Consider the following 18226-nt stretch of genomic DNA (forward strand, 5'->3'; position numbering starts at 1 on the left):
AGTTACAATTGATTTCATCATTAAATTGTTGAGAATTGTGAAGCAACATTATTCAGTCATGGTGGTAGTATACAAGATAATTAAATAAACTCATTTTATTCCAATTAAGATGAATCATAAAGCAATAGACATAGAAAAAGTTTATATAAAGTGGCCATATTACGTGGAGTGTTCAAGGCTATTTATCATATAGAGATTCTAAATTTGTGTCAAATTTTTGGAAAGGATTATTCAGTGAGATGGGCACAAATTTTAGTACATTGTGTCATCCACAAAAAAGTGGTTACATAGAGAGGGTGAATCATATTATTGAAGATAAGCTTAGAATATATGTAATGGATTGACCACCTAAGTGGGAAAAATATTTACACTTAGATGAATTTTCCTACAATAATGGGTATCAAGCATCTTTAAAAATGAGTAAATTTGAAGCATTTCATTGTAGAATATGTAATACACCAATTTGTTGGGATCATTTAGTGGATAAAGTGTTTCTTAGGTTATTAATGCTCAAGGAAGTAGAGGATCAAGTAAAATAATTAAAAAGAGTTTGAAGGCATCCCAATACAAGCAAAAGAGTTACATAGACAAGGGAGGAGTGCCCAAATAATTTCTAGTGGGTGACCATGTATTCCTGAAACTAAGGCCAAAGAGGAGCTCACTTAGATTAGGAAGTTGCAAAAAGTTATTAGTTAGATTTTTGGGCCATTTGAGATACTCAACAAAATAGGGCCAACTGCATATGAAAATTTAGGTTCTGCATGCATGCTTGTGCATAATGCATTTCATGTTTCATTATTAAAAAAGTATGTGCATGACTCTAACCATATTATTGATTGGAATATGATTTAGGATAAGCCCAAAGGAAACTTTTAGGTAGAGCCTATGTGCATCTTGGACGAAAAATTAAAAGAGCGATCCAGACTTATGCAAGAATGCAAAAAAATACAAAAATACCCATATACACAGAGATGCAGGAGAAATAAAACTTCATTTTATTAATACCAAAGAACTGAAATATGCTTACATACAAAAATAAAAATGAACTAGCTCGGACGATGGTAGCTTATCTCTAAGAAGAGATGTGGCGGCTACATGCCTCTGAACTCTATTACAATGAGGCTAAATAACCTATTTATTATTGAACAATAAGGGAAAACCATAAACAACCAAAACTCTAACCCTAGGAGATGGAACACCAAGAGTTTGTGGACCTCGTTGGGGTTAGTTGGGTAGCCAACTTCTCGGGGTCATAACTTGGTCATATTATCTCTATTTGGCGCATATGATACCTTGATGGAAATATCTCTCTGAGTACTATAGGATTTGCAGAAGTCCCCTACATATGGATATAGGCCTTTTGTGGACCTTAAAAAAATGCCCTTTAGGGGGTCAAAACTACTCTATAAGTTCAGAACCCGAAAAACTGCTAAAAATAGTAAATGCTGCAATAAACAAGGAAACAAATGAAACTGACTAGAGGTCTAGGTGGAATAGGTGGGTGGCCAACAATATCCACCTGGATTAGTCCTCCCTCCTTAGGAACAAATGGTCCCCATTGTGCAGAGCCTCCATGAGGTGAGGAAATTTATGTTGAACCTCGTCCCTCGTGAACCACTTTCCCTCGTGAAGGAGTCGATTTGCTTTGACAACTTGATATAGATGGATCCTGTATTGGTGAGTGTTATTGATTTTCATGTCCATGATCTGATCAGTTGTATCTTTTTCCATGCAGTTCGAGTTTATCTTTGTTGGTGTGATTTATTCTGCAATGGCGGATGTGTCCAACATTATTGGAAAGTATGGCTGAAGGTAGTCTACATTGAACAATGGGTGCAGACCAAGGAATAGTGGAATGATGAGCTCGAAGGCATTGTCCTCTACAACCTTGGTGATGACGTATGGCCCATATTAGAGTGGGAGAAGCTTGTGGTGGGGTCTAGTAGGCGCTCCTTATGAAAATGTAGAAAAAATTTGTCGCCCACCTAGAACTTGTGCGACACTCGATGTGGATCATGGCACTGCTTCTACTTAGAATTGGTCTATTTAATATATCATGGAACTGCTGGAGGATGTGTTGAATATGATCAATGAAGTGGTTAGTCCTGTTGGCTTTGGACTCGATGTGAGACGAATCTGCCTAAGTAACTACAAATGGTATGGCCACATCAATGGGATATAGTGGCTAAAATCCAAACCCTACATGAAAGGGGTTGGGACCCGTTGAGCTATGGATAGATCTGTTGTAGTTGTGATGGACATAGGGGAGGCTTTCATCCTGTGTGTTTGGATGCTACAAGTTGCACATGCGCAAAATGTGTACGATCATCCTGTTGATGACCTTTGTTGAAGATCGAGATGTCATCTAAATACACCACCATGAATTCATTGGTGAAGGGTTGCAAGATGTCGTAGATCAATATCATGAAGGTTGTAGGGGCATTCTTCAACCCGAAGGCATGACCAACCATCTGAAAAGGCCATCCTTGGATTTGAAGGTAGTCTTCCACACATTGGAGGGTTCGATAGGCACCTCGTGATAACGAGACTTCAAGTCAATCTTGCTGAAATATTTGGCCCCCTTGAGCTGGTTCAAAAGGTCATCAATCTATGTGATTGGGTACCTATTCCCAACAATGATCTTGTTCAACACTCGATAGTCAATACAAAGTCTCCAAGTCTCGTCAGTCTTTGTACCAATACAGTTGGGCTCCCACAGGGTGATGAGATTGGCCTGATGTGCTATTTCTGAAACAACTCATAAATCTACCTCTTGTGTTGGGTTGTGTTATATTCTTTCCACGTAATTAATAGGGGGTTTGAAGGGCACCCATAACCCCACTTTATGGGGTCTGGGGCAGCACCCAGGAAAATTTTGGTTTTGGACCATATGTTAGGTTGGGCGGACCCACCTATGGTTTTGTGCATGATTTTCGCACATGTTTTTTGGACGCGATGGTTTTCGGTCCATGGTATTGGATGCTTCGGCATGTATAACTATGTATTGTAACATTGAAAGGAACATAATGAAAAATCAAGCTGGTAGTCCCGGTTTTGGGATCCAGGGAAAAATCTCTGTGCATATGTGTTTTATGGGTTATGCTCTCGCATTGTTTATTTTCTTTTTTTAAGAATTCGTATGCAGGTAATTTCTGTACAGGGTTAAAACCTACATTTGGTATTAGATCTGTTTTGGCTTCAAGGGGACGCCTTTGTTGCTAAGGGGTTTCGCTCGAGCCTGTGGTAGACCCTGTTCAGTGGGAGATCTGCGAGATCGATTCTGGTGGTGAAAGAAGATGGCGAGCAGTGGAAAGATAGAGATTGAGAAGTTCAATGGTCAGAATTTTGAGTTGTGGAAACTCAAGATGGAGGATCTGTTGGTGGATAAAGATCAGTGGATCACGGTAGATCCGGGTACTAAACCATCGGGAGTGACCGATGAAGAATGGAAGAAGTTGGATCGAAAGGCAAAGAGCACAATACGATTGTGTGTCTCGGATTCAATATTGCTGAAAGTATCAGGGGAAGCTACGGCAAAGGCTTTGTGGGTCAAGTTAGGGACTTTGTACCAATCTAAGTCTCTGGTGAATAAACTGTTCCTGCGAAAAAATTTGTATAACCTGAGGATGAAAGATGGAGACTTGGTGACAGAGCATCTGAATGCGTTTAATACTGTGGTAAGTCAGTTATTATCTGTTGATATTAAAATTTCAGATGAAGATAAGTGCATCAGTCTATTGTGTTCTCTACCAGATTCGTGGGATAGTCTGGTTATTGCAATAGGTAGCAATGCAACTGCTTTGCAGTTTGATGAAATAGTCTCAGCCTTGCTGACGGAGGAGATGAGACGGAAAAATATGGACAACCAGAATGGTGATGCCTTGTCTGTACGAGGACGGTCCCAGAACAGAAACAAAAATAAGTCATCGAGTGGGAGATCTAAATCTAGAGGGAGATCTAAATCTCCAGGAAAACCTACAAAGGTGGTGTGTTGGAAATGCGGAAAGGAAGGGCACTTCAGAAGGGATTGTAAATCTAAAGCTCCTGATAAAGGAAAGGGATCTGATGATGCTCCTTCTGCAGAGGCGAAAACCACCTCAAATGAAGGTGGGGATGTGTACTTGGCTTCTTCAAGTACACATGTAGATCATGAGGCATGGTTGATTGACTCAGGTGCATCCTTTCACTTCACTCCCCATAGAGAGTGGTTCTGCGAGTATGAGAAATACGATGGTGGTGATGTCTTCTTAGGAGATGATAGGAAGGCTAGAATCATTGGTCGGGGAAAAGTAAAGTTGAAGTTGCAAGGTGGAAGGGTTAGAACACTTCCGGGTGTTCTACATATTCCTGCATTGGCTAGAAATCTGATTTCTGTAAGCAAGTTGGATGATGCAGGTGTAAAGACGGTGTTCGAGAAAGATACCTGCAAGATGGTTCGAGGAGCACTGTTATTAATGCGGGGAGTTCGGATTGGAACTCTGTACAAGCTGTAAGGTAGCACTGTTGTTGATGGGTGCAATAGTTCTATGGTTCCTGAAAATGGAGTAGAGAATCTAGTGGTCTCTGGAGAGAAGACCATGTTGTGGCATCAAAGGCTTGGACATATTGGAGAGAAGGGCCTTCGAATACTTCATGGTAAAGGTATGGTAGAAGGTATGAATAATAGCTCTGTGGATTTTGATTTTTGTGAAAATTGTGTATATCGGAAGCAGAATCGGGTGAGTTTCCCCTCTGGTGGTAAGAGGACGAAACAGATATTAGAGCTTGTGCACAGTGATGTGTTTGGACCTGTGAAGGTTCCATCACTGGGTAAGTCTGTGTACTATGTATCATTCATAGATGACTTCTCAAGGAATACATGGATATATTTTCTTAAGAAGAAATCTGAAGTCTTTGACAGGTTTAAAGAATTTAAGGCTCTGGTGGAAAATCAGACAGAGAAGAAGATAAAGGTGCTGAGGAAAGATAATGGTGGAGAATTTTGCAGCAATAAATTTGAATAATTTTGTAAGAAGTGTGGTATAGCACGGCAGAAGAATACTCCATATACACCTCAGCAAAATGGAGTCGCAGAAAGAATGAACAAGAAGTTGATGGAAAGGGCAAGAAGCATGCTCAGTGGTGCCGGGTTAGGACATGAATTCTGGGCAGAGGCGGTGGATACTGCATGTTACCTGATCAACAGATCACCTTCATCAGCGTTGGAGGATAAGACTCCACAAGAAGTATGGACTGGTAAGAAACACTCTCTTTCACATCTAAGGGTATTTGGATGTGATGCATATGTACATGTTCCAAAGGAGAAACGAACCAAGTTGGATAGTAAATCTGAAAAGTGCATCTTTATTGGGTATAAGGATGGTTTAAAGGGTTATAAGCTTTGGAACCCAGTCACACGGAAGGTTGTGTACAGCCGAGATGTGTTGTTCAGAGAGATAAAAGATGTTATTCAACATGAAGTCCAACCAAAGGAACCTGAGAAGATAGAGTTTGAGCCAAAGGAGGAAGAATCAAACTCTACAGCAGAGGAGGAATCAGAAGATGAAGAGCCACAAACTCCGGCCGTGAGAAGATCAGTTCAAGAAAGAAGGCAGCCAGAAAGGTATAGTCCATTTGCTTTTAGTTCAAATTTTGCTTTGTTTGTTATTGATAATGATCCCAGAACTGTGAAGGAAGCAGTGGATTCAGAGGATGGAAAACTCTGGAAAGAGGCCATGGTCGATGAAATGGCATCTTTGCACAAAAATGAGGCTTGGGATCTAGTGGAGTTGCTGGCTAGAAGGAAACCCATTGGCAGCAAACGGGTGTTCAAGAAGAAGACAAATGCAGAAGGAAAGGTGGAGAAATACAAAGCTCGGTTGGTAGCAAAAGGTTATTCCCAGGTGCCGGGAATTGATTTTGGTGATATTTTTTCTCCTGTTGCCAAGGTAACTTCTATTAAATTACTTTTATCTGTTGTCGCTGCTTTTGATTTTGAGGTAGAACAGATGGATGTGAAGACAACATTTCTTCACGGGGATTTGGAAGAGGAAATCTACATGAAGCAACCTGAAGGCTTTGCGGTGAAGGGTAAGAAAGAACTGGTATGCAAGTTAAAGAAGTCTCTGTATGGGTTAAAACAATCACCAAGGATGTGGTATCAGAAATTTGATACATTTATACGGGGACTTGGCTTCACCAGGAGCAAAGCAGATCATTGTGTGTATTTTAAATTAATTGGTGACCGTATTATTTATCTGGTCTTGTATGTGGATGATATGTTGCTGGTTGGAAATGACAAAGAAATTATCCAGGATTTGAAGACCCAATTGTCCTCCAAATTCGACATGAAAGATCTTGGTGCTGCAAACTATATTTTGGGCATGGAAATTAAAAGAGATCGGTCAAAGAGGAAGCTCTGGTTAAACCAGAGGAAGTATGTCGAGGCAATACTTTAGAGGTTTAATATGCAGGATAGTAAACCGGTGAAGGTTCCTATTCCTGTAGGTGTGAGGTTATCTGCTGAACAGTGTCCCAAGACACAAGAAGAGGAAGAGGACATGTCCCATGTTCCATATGCAAGTGCAGTGGGTAGCCCGATGTATGCAATGGTCTGTACTAGACCAGACATTGCACATGCAGTGGGAGTATTGAGCAGGTTTATGTCAAAACCTGGGAAGGAGCACTGGACAACAGTGAAGCGGGTTTTCAGGTATTTGCGTGGCACTAGTGATTATGGTTTGTGCTACCAAGGAAGACCAGGATTGGATAGAGTGTTGGATATTCATGGCTTTGTTGATGCAGACTGGGCTGGAGATCTGGATCAGAGAATATCTACAAGTGGGTACGTGTTTAACCTATTTGGAGGTGCAGTCAGTTGGATGAGTAAGAAACAATCTGTAGTGGCACTATCAACTACAGAGGCAGAATACATGGCAGCCACTCATGCAAGCAAGGAAGCAGTTTGGTTGCAGAGATTGTGTTCAAGTATGGGGTTAGTACAGGGAGCTATAAGAATAGACTATGACAACCAAAGTGTAATTTTCTTGGCAAAGAACCCTGCTTATCATTCAAAGACAAAGCACATTGATGTTCAGTATCACTTTATGAGGGATATGATAGAAGACAGAAAGGTGTTGCTGGTAAAGGTGGACACTTTGAAGAATATTGCAGATGCATTGACAAAATCTGTGAGCTCTGAGAAGTTCTCTTGCTGTAGAGAAGCAATGGGAATCTCAGGGCTGGAAATAAAAATTTGACTAAGCTCTCCTGTGGCCCCCTGTGGAAAGAAAACAACAAGTGGGAGATTGTTGGGTTGCATTATATTCTTTCCACGTAGTTAATAGGGGGTTTGAAGGGCACCTGTAACCCCACTTTATGGGGTCCAGGGCAGCGCCCCAAAAAATTTTGGTTTTGGACCATATGTTAGGTTGGGCAGACCCACCTATGGTTTTGTGCATGATTTTCGCACATGTTTTTTGGACGCAATGGTTTTCGGTCCATGGTATTGGACGCGATGGTTTTCGGTCCATGGTATTTGATGCTTCGTTATGTATAAATATGTATTGTAACATTGAAAGGAACATAATGAAAAATCAAGCTGGTAGTCCCAGTTTTGGGATCCAGGGAAAAATCTTTGTGCATATGTGTTTTATGGGTTATGCTCTCGCATTGTTTATTTTCTTTGTTTAAGAATTCGTGTGCAGGTAATTTCTATACAGGGTTAAAACCTACACCTTGATCTCATCGTTCTCTAAAACAAAGCATCGATAGATCGGTCGATTGGGTAGCGACGTGTTCGGAGCCAGATCGATGGAGTGCTTGACCTGATAGTGTAGAGGTACCCCTGTAGGTGAGGAAAAAATGTCCCTGTACTCCTCCATGACCTTGTCCATCTGTTGTTGTTGTGTGGAGGAGCCCTATCTAGAAGTCATGGCCATAACCTTCTTCTTTCCTTGAGGGAGAATCATAAGGAAAACAAATTTCCTAGTTTTGGAAATGATCTTACTGCATTGATTTGTAGTGATCAAAGAGATGGTGGTAGGTGAGGCTACCTCCACTACCTTGTACAACTTATTGCCCAAATCAATAATCACAGAGTGAGGTCTAGACTCATATACATCATGCCGCTTCCACAAGTATGTTGTCCTAATAATACATCATAAACTTCATGAGGAGAAAAATCACACAATACTTCATTCGTGAAGGGCTTGATGCTGTAAAGAAGGCAACGCTACTAGTTGACGCAGAGATCTCGTCCTTGGTGAAGCCCCCCAATTGTTTACAACTATGGATGTGTTGTAGTCGATGGGGCTAGCTGCTACATGACCTCTGTTGAAATGAGGTTCTTTTGATTCCCACTATCGACAATGAACTGCAGCGGAGAACCATTCACCCACATCTGTGAGTGGAAGAGGCGTTCCCCCTCCTCTAGACCTTCAGGCTCATTCTTTTGGATCTTAGTGGTGGTCACAGTGGCACTGGGCTCCACATCAATGATTTTCTTCCCTTTTTCATTCCCCTTGTCGGGTTCTGACTCAGAGTTGGAACATGTGTTTGATTCGGAAGCCTTCAGCTCAGACAACAGTGACTGCTTGGCCCAACACTCACTTGTGTTGTGAGTGGAACTCTTATAGAACTCACACCATTTTCCCATGTCCTTATTTGTCTTTGTTGTGTTCTTCTTTGCTTGCGGCTTTAGCGGGTTGTCCTGGGTCACCCTACCTTGGCTTTTTCCTTTGCTCTGTGGTTTAGGGGCGCCTGTTCCTTGCTTCGGATTCACAGATCCAAAGTCTTCCTTCTTCTATTTAAAATTCTGTTCAATCTTGACAGTGTATCGGTATGCCATGCCAAGCAAGGATATGTCTAGAAACTCCATGTTTTCCTAGATGTACTTATGTAGACAGTTGTGGTACATGAGTACCAAATTCCACTTAGAATCCTTAATACCTATCTTCGTGTGAAGGGTATGGAAAACATTGGTGAAATCTAACACATCTTGGTCCCTTCCCTGTCATAGTGTGGTCCACTTTATGTATTTATCTTCATAGCTCCTGACAGGGTAATATTGTTCCTTGATGATATCTAAAAAGTAAGTCCAAGTGGGTGCGACTAAAAATAATGAGGATTCCCTCTCTTCCTTTTGCTCACAGTAGGTTTCCCACCAGTCCTTGACGCGTGGGGCAACTTTGAGAAGTGAAAAAGTAATATTTTCCCTATTGGAAAAATCATGAACTGAAAAAATATCCTTCCAACAAATTGAACCATTTATCTACGACGTATTCATTTATCTGGCCCTCAAATATGCAAATATCAAAGTTAACTTGTACCTTAAAATGAGTGGCGCCTCTAGAGTGGCTATTGGATGAAGATGTGTCGCCTGTGGGTAGCACAAAGGATTTGGGCAAAGTCATCCATCATCACGTTCCTTTTCGCTCAAGGGCTTCCTTGAGCAATATTTTGAAAGAATCTCATTCCCCCTTGTCTTTATTTTCTTCCGCTATCGGAGGTTTTCGGGGTTTGTGAGGCTGGTCTTGCAAAGGTTCGACTAGTTCAAACCCTAACTCCTTATTCCTTGACCTCGTTAGGGACATGCAGAGAAAAACAGAGAAAGAGCAGACCGCACTGACACCACTGATCTGGACTTATACCAGAACGCAACGAAATACAGAAATATCCATATACACAGAGATGCAACAAAAATAAAACTTCATTTCATTAATATCAAATAACTGAAATATGCTTACATACATAAATAAAAGAGAACTAGCTCGGGCGATGGTAGCTTATCTTTGAGAAGAGATGTGGCGGCTACATGCCTCTGAACTCTGTTGCAATGAGGCTCAAGAGCCTGTTTATTATTGAACAACAAGGGAAAACCCTAAAAAACCAAAACCCTAACCCCAAGAGATGGAACACCAAGAGTTTTTGGGCCTCGTTGGGGTTAGTTGGCTAGCCAACTTCCTGGGGTCGTAACTTGGTCATCTTATCTCTGTTTGGCGCATACAATACCTTGTTAGAAAGATCTCTACGAGTACTACAATATTTGTAGTAGGCCCTTTCCATTGGCTATGGGCCTGTTGCAGGCCTAAAAAAACGTTGTTGAGGGGGTCAAAACTGCTCTAGAAGTTCAGGACTCGAAAAACTGCTAAAAATAGTAAATGTTGCAATAAACACGAAACAGATGAAGCCGACTAGAGGTCTAGGTGTAATAGGTGGGTGGCCACCAATATCCACCTAGATCAAAGAGCTCTAGAACAGGGCTGGTAAAGTTCCAATGGAGTTATTACAACGTTGAGGATGCCAGATGGGAGCTAGAGGATGCTATGTAGGAGACATGCCTGCAATTGTTTTAACAAATTTTGATGTACATATGGAATATAATAATCCCTTGTGTAGTGTGTGCACTGAGAACAAATAAAACATAATGGGGAGAGGAATGCAATACTCCTAATTTTATAATGTAATTGTATATAAATCTTATATATGATAGTGAGCTAAATCATATGGCCAAGGGAAAAATATTTGCATTGTAAATAATATACATAAATAAAATAATAAAATACATCATTGCTTGCATGACAAAGGGATAAAAAGAGTATGGGGACTTATGAATCCACTAGAAGGGAATCAATGGTTGAAAAGAGGGTCAAAGGGGCCAAAGCCATGAATAATCAATATTTTTTTGTTAACCAAAATACAATTACCTTTTAAGGAAAAAGGAAAACAACTAGGGGAATTATGCCAACTAGTTGGGAAAAGACTTTCGTCATTGCCAAGTGTTTAAATTAGACACATGCATTCTTAACCTTTTCCCTTATGTGTTGGATGACATTCTTGATTTTTTATTCTTCCATTAATATCCTTACCAATTTATATGACAGCCCAAAGGGAGTAAGGGGGGAATTACAAAGATCTAAATTACATGGAAAACTAATGTCTAACTATCCTAGATGCATCTCTAGTATCCTAGGATAGAGATTTTTTAGCTAGTCTACACTAAAGCAATGGAAAAGGGAGTTAACCTAAGGGACTAAAGTTGTACAGAAGGGGGATCTCCTCTTGGTTGTGTGGCTGAGGGGGGAAAAGAGTCAGTGATTGGGATGGCTAGTTTAGTGAGGAATCTATGAAACACAGGGAATTGGGCTAAGCGATTGAGTACTCTTGTTCACTGGTTTCATAGCCCTAGCTTGAGGGTGGCCTACTATTGAGAGATCTAGAATAGTGCCTAAGGTTGGGAGGAATGCCCTATTTCAATAGCTAATTGGTGACTTTAATTAAAGACGTGTGTTCTTACTAGCATGTCCGCTTTAGTGTTGTAGATTATGAATAATTAAAGGTGTTATTTTTATTGTTATCTTAACTATTATTCTACTTAAAAAATGTTTTTCATGTGATTCTCTTATGCATGTAGTATACATTGTACGCCTCCATGTCTCTTTATATATAGGGAAATATTAATTTATTGATATCAAGTTATTATTTATGAAATTAACAGTTAGGTCAAAGAAATATGCGATTTTATGATATCAAAGACAAAAGTGGTAGTAATGTCTTTCAACTAGATCATTGTGAAACATTAAACAGTTATATAAAAATTTTGTCGAGCCTAGGCGAAAAAATAAACACATAAATAAATAATTGTGATATCATATTTAGTGTAAAGTATAGTGTGGGCAAGAACTAATGGATTAGGGATATCACATTTCTTCTTATAAGAAACTCAAGCATAATGCAATTGATAATTCTAAGGCTTAGGGCTAATTTGATGGTGTTAGTAAAATTTGATGATCCTCTATATTGTTTATAAACATATTCAACATCCAAATTTAGAATTAGCCAAAACTTCTAACAATACTTATTACTAATTTTCTAAACTAATAATATTTCAACTTACTGAAACACTTTTACGAATATAAAAATTATTATTAAAAAATAGTTGTCTTGACGATAAACCACACTAGTCTCTCTTTATGTGATTTACCCCGAAGCTCTACTTATAAAAAAAAAAAATTAACTTTATTAAAATTAAGAATTTTAACTTTTAAATAATTTCTTAAAGACCATTTATAATAAGTAAATTTAAATCTGTTCTTTGATAGATAAGAGTGGTCAATACCTTAAAAAAATAAGCTATCTTTACCAAAATTACAATTTTGTAATTGAGGATATTGTTATTTTCAATTTAAAAACTAATTCATACTCTTTAAATAATATCTTTTGTTCCGCCATTAAGTCAAAAATGTCAATTTTAGTTTCTATTACTTCAATCACTAAAAAATAAAAAATTAATTATAATGATCGCGTAATTCAAGTAAAAAAATGTCAATTTTAGTTACTATTTTTTTTTTTTTTCCGAAGGTGGTAAAACCTATCAACTCAGGTGTCAAACCAACAGTGAGGACAGCCATCTCTGGCTGCTATCCGCGAATGCTGGGTTTGACTCATCACTGTTAAATAGGAAAACCACGCCACCTGGCATAACCCTGCTGGTGGTCCGTAATCGGGAGCAGGCTCTCACTCCTGCCAGATGCCTCTGGGTCTTGGGCCGTTAACCTGTTTCCTTACGTCCGAGGAAGACGAGCTCTTAGCCAAGCAGAAGCAGTTTTACGGCATACTCCAGGCCGAATTTTAGTTACTATTACTTCAACTACTAAAAAATGAAAATAATTATATTTATATTATAAATATTTTTATAATATTAAATATTAATAAATAATTTAAATTTTGACTAGCTTTTTTTTGAAAGAGTCATTAATTTTTTTTTGTAAGATTAGTTATTTCTTTTAAGTAAAGTTTTATTTATTTTTATTTTTAAATTAAATATTACAAATAATTTTAAAATAGATCTAAACTGATCAAATTTTTCATTAATTATTTTTTAACAAAATTTAAAAAGTTTTATTGTTTTGTTTTTTTTTTACTTTTAATATTGATAAGTAAATTAGAAAAAATATTTTTTTAATAAATAAATAAACTATAAACCTAAAATATTGATATATAATTAAAGAATTTATTTTCTATTATAAATTTTATTTGTATGGTTTAATTTTTTAAATAATATATTGTATTAATTAGTTAAAAGGATTATTATTCCTTGTTTAAAATAAAATAATATAAATATAATTAATATAATAAAATTGATCATTTTTACATTTTTCTTTATTGATGATAATGATTAACGTCTATTAAGATCAATGTGGTCTATTGGACCTCAAAAAAGGAGAGTCTAATTGTCATTCTTCAAAATCTTGTTTATGTGATTAAAGATCAGGGAAAGAAGTGGTCTAAGATCACTATAGTTGGACTCACTTATTAAGTCAAGAACATTGGAGGTGCCACTGATGATAGAGAATTGAGAGGGGATGTGGGCAAGAGGGTGACAGTCTAAAAGGAAGTGCTTTTTATCTTCCACCTTCTTAGTATCACAAATTTGACAACTTCTATTGTCCCAAGGAGTCTTGGGAGTAAACCACCCCTGGTTTCACTCTGAAGCTCATGAGAATTAGTTCTAATCCTAGCGATGTTCATTTTCGTCTTAGTGCTAATCAACATAGAGAGATAATTATGGTTATCGAGGATGGGGTTGATTGCCTCTTTATAGTACCCTAGCTTCCTTTTGCCCTCCAGCTCCTTAGCATCCCACACCTTGTCCTTAAAACTGGAAATAATAGTATCTTTGATATTTTCATTATATTATACTAATTATAATTTTTAAATATAAATAAGTTTGAGAAGATCATAATTCATTTGTCGAGGCATTTCAAATCAACAAGTGTGGTTATCCTCAGGACAAGTTGAAGAACTAGACCATGGTAGTAGTTTAAATAGAAAAAGTAGATCATCCAACGAATGTATTTGACCATGAAACGACTATATTTGACCAGGAAACAGCTATATTTGACTAGAGAACTGTATTGCACCAAGGGATAGAGATAGGGAAATTAATTCAAAAATTAGTTTCGTTAAATTTATTACTATAATTGATTAAATTTAACTGTTTATATTTAATGAGAATAAACTAATAATATATTTATTATTATTATTAAAGTTATATATAAAAAATACAAACTAATATTATTAAATAAATTAAAATAGTTTATTAAGAGCTTAAAATAAACAAAATTAATTTTTGAATTAATTTCTCTATCTTTTATCTTTTGGTCCAATAGAGTTTCCTGGTCAAATATAGTCATTTCCTGGTCAAATACAAGCGTTGGATGATCTGTTCTCTCTATTTAAATCGCTGCTGATACCATGGTCTGGTTCTTCAACTTGTCTTGGCAATGAACCACACTTATTGGTTCAAAACTAAATCTGCTCTCTCTATTTAAACTGTCGCTACTGCTATGGTCTGGTTTTTCAACTTGTCCTGGCGATGAACCATACTTATTGGTTCAAAATCAAATGAATTATAATGTGATTTAGGCCGAAAAATCTTCTCAATATTTGATATAGATCACAAAAGCCTAAATCCAACAATACATAAATTTGTAAAAATGTATAATATAAAATATCTATTTTAATTTATAAATTTAAATTTTGTATAAAAAAATTAAACAATTAAAATACTTAATATATAATATTTTAAAATAAAATATTGGTGAAAAATTTATTTTCCATTTAAATAAACGAAATTTTCAACATTAATATTTATATATAATTGAAAATCTCGTATAAAATATGTTTTGCTTCATTTCAATAAATATAGTGCATTTTGTAAAAACATAAATAGTTTATTTTTTTATTTTAACAATAATTTTATATAAAAAATTTGAAGTTTTTATAAAATAAATATAATATTTAATAATATAGTTAATTTTTTTAATTAAAATGATAATTTTTAGAGAATTAATAATGAGATGCTACTATTATACTAAATATAATTATTTTATACTAAATATAATTATTTTATATATGATACATATGAGTAAGTTACAACATGTTTGCATAGGTTTCAACATATTTTATAAATGCTACAAATATGTTAATTATAATGTCTCGGAAAGCTTAATCTATTTCTAAAAGGAGTTGTTTATAGTGTCGGTCGAAGAATTTGAGGTTAAATTTTGATTTTTGGTATTTAAATTAGTTTTTTGATTGTATATATGGATTCAACACTATGAAAAACCCTAGGGCACTTCAATTGCGCAGGGGTTACCTATCAAACTTGTGATTTCAATAAATTCCTGCCGGATTTTAGAGAAATTAGATCAGAAAAACCCACCTGAAAAACTTCTAAAAAATCACACTAAAGACAACTTGTTTCATAAAATACCCCAAACTAACTAGTTACAACATGTCTCGAAAAACTTAAACCCATAACAAATTATTAACCAAATCTCTCCATATAAAATCTTTTAACCCATTATTTTAAATTTTAACATAAAATTATTATTTTTTTCATAAAATAAATTTAATATTACGTAACTATAATTATTTTAATTTTATAAATACGTAATTAATAAATTTGTTTATACATATAGCCATTCTTAACCAATATATTTAATAATAGTTTACCGTGTCAAAAATAAATATTTAAAATTTTTAAAATAATAATATTTTTGTGTTATTTTCAATATTAATTAAGTTTGTATTACTTAAAATTTTTATTCTATTTCGAATATAAATTTTTAAAATTTTCAAAATAATATTTTTTTGGTTGTTATTTTCAATATTAGTTAATTTTGTATTACTTAAAATTTTTATTCTATTTCATTAATAACCTTATTTTGAAAATAGCACATTTCGTAGGTTGTTATTTTACAGCAGCATTCATTTATATCACGCCACTTTAAAAGGAATTTTTTATTTAAAAATATTCATAATAAAATGTGGTATGTAGTGGGAGGAATTGAGGTGGAGGAATTGAAGTGGAGAATTAAAATGGTCGGAATCTGGGAATTTTTTTTTTAATTTTTTGCTTGTTTGAATCATATTTTTTTATGGTGGAAATAGATTCAGCACCATCAAAAACTTTTTGAGATATTCAAAACATTAAAGCTTGACAACTATAACCTAAATTTACAAAAGTCCATTCAAAATTTTATGAAAATCTTGCCGGAATTTCTATTATTTTTGGAGAGAAAAAACAATAAAATTAGACTAATATATATACAACTACGTGGGTTAGTAATACATTTCTATAACGCTCAAATCTCAATAAATATTAATAATCAACACTCAAATCCCGAGGGCTGACTTCAACTGTTTGAAAGCAGTGTGGACCGAGCAATAACCCTTGCTCTCCCTTTTCCCTCTATTTATTGATACCTCGCAATGCCTTGCCTGATACATCACTCTCCCTTTCTTGGACACAACCACTCCAAGCTTGTCTGCCATCTTTTCTACCATGGCCTCCCAGTATCTGCAGTTACGCTTTCTGCAAGCCATTGTTGCAGTATTTTTAATAGTATTCGCTCTCTCACATTCAGCTCGACATGCACACGGAGAAGAGCTTAGGAAGAGTACCATTCCTATAACTTCCAAGTTCCAGACCACGCAGTTTTACAATGTCTACTCGAATCTCTGGGGTCCTCAGCATCAACAAGTGTCTGACGATGGGTTTTCTACAACAATCTGGCTGGATCGTTCTTCAGGTTTATTATTTTGGTTTTTTCTGCATAGTTTTAACTCATTCTCATGCTTGAAATATATACAGTGGAATCTAAAGGGCGTTTTGGCTCTCTACAGTTGATGTTGTGGACTTTCCTGAACTTATCAGATAGCTTTGGCGTTCTTCCTAATCCAATAGATCTGCTGTTGTTCAATGATTTCAGGAAGCGGCTTTAAGTCTTTGAAGGCCTATAAGTCTGGATTCTTCAGTGCTGCTATCAAGTTGCAGGCAGGTTACACAGCGGGAGTCAACACAGCATTTTATGTAAGTTGCATCTAAATTTTAAAACCAGCATAGATCTATTTTCGAGGGATCAAATTTTTTCACATGTAAACTTTTTTACAGTGTAAAATACAATGTGTAATGTTTTGTTGTTTAAATTCTAGTTTTTGAATGCTGTATAGGGTATATATGAGCAAATAAACTTTTTAATCATAATTTTTTTTTCATGATATATACATGAACTGACGAACATACTTACACATTTCTTCATACTGAGTTATAAAATAAGTTTCTTGGCTCAATTATATATTATTAGTCTATTGCAACTAATGGTGCATCAACTCTTGAATCTCAAATTTCTAAAGATTTGAGATTACAGTATCATTCCAGAGTTGGAAATTACATTTACATAAAAAGAAATGACATGCATTTTATACCTAGTAAGGACGTGCACACTTATATTTTATAAGCTGGTTTTGCAGTTTTGAAGTTTACACTATCTTTATATTTTCACTAATATGTTGATGAAGTACTTTTATTTGGGTCTATTTACAGCTGTCCAATGACCAGGCATATGAAGGACACCATGATGAAATAGACATAGAGTTCTTGGGTACAATACCAGGCCAACCTTACACATTACAAACCAATGTTTATGTAAATGGAACAGGAGATGGACCGTTTCTCACAGGGAGGGAGATGAAGTTTCATCTCTGGTTTGATCCCACTCAAGACTTCCATAACTACAGCATTCTCTGGACTCCAAATTACATCATGTAAGCCTCATTTTTTATTGAAAAAATGTATCTAGTTGTTGCTTGCATTGCAGCTCTGATCTGAATACTCACCATGTTGGTCTATGGTACAGATTTTATGTGGATGATATTGCAATCAGGAAGTACCCAGACAGAATTTCATCTACTTTTCCGTTGAGGCCGCTCTGGGTGTATGGATCAATATGGGACGCCTCCTCCTGGGCCACTGACAATGGAAAATATAAAGCAGATTACAGATACCAGCCATTTGTTGGTAAGTTCTCCAAGTTTATTGTCAGTGGCTGCTCTGCTTCAGACTACTCATGCTCACCTGCATTTTCTAATTCTCTTATTTCAAGCGGAAGAGGAGGCCTAACTACCCAGGAAAGGGCAAGGATGAAGTGGGTCCAGAGTAACAATATGGTGTACAACTACTGCAAGGACAGTAAACGCTATCCTCGTCGCCTCCCTGAATGTGGGAGACACTATTCTCCACCCACAATGATTAATAGTAATAATCATGATTAAGTACATTATTACCATTTTGTTACTTCCCTGAGTGTGGGAGATCCTATGCCCCCATCATGATTAATAGGCAGCGATTAAGTACATACCTACCTTTTTGTCATCAAGATCAAGATTGTAAAAGACTAGA

At 36.3% G+C, this 18226-nt stretch overlaps 1 protein-coding gene across 1 annotated transcript; it reads left to right on the forward strand.

The window, feature by feature from the left end:
- Positions 1 to 16297: 16297 nt before the first annotated feature.
- On the forward strand, positions 16298 to 18167 carry LOC149225709 (putative xyloglucan endotransglucosylase/hydrolase protein 32). Its single transcript, XM_089375138.1, has 4 exons — positions 16298 to 16577; positions 16758 to 16858; positions 17372 to 17592; positions 17685 to 18167. Exons 1-4 carry the CDS (start codon positions 16331 to 16333, stop codon positions 18097 to 18099), a joined length of 984 nt encoding a protein of 327 aa, XP_089231264.1. The 5' UTR covers positions 16298 to 16330; the 3' UTR covers positions 18100 to 18167.
- Positions 18168 to 18226: the final 59 nt, after the last annotated feature.

This window comes from Pinus tabuliformis, chromosome J (assembly GCF_031772625.1).
Source record: "Pinus tabuliformis cultivar Carrire ecotype Pingquan chromosome J, CPIR1, whole genome shotgun sequence".
Taxonomy (NCBI): Eukaryota; Viridiplantae; Streptophyta; class Pinopsida; order Pinales; family Pinaceae; genus Pinus; species Pinus tabuliformis.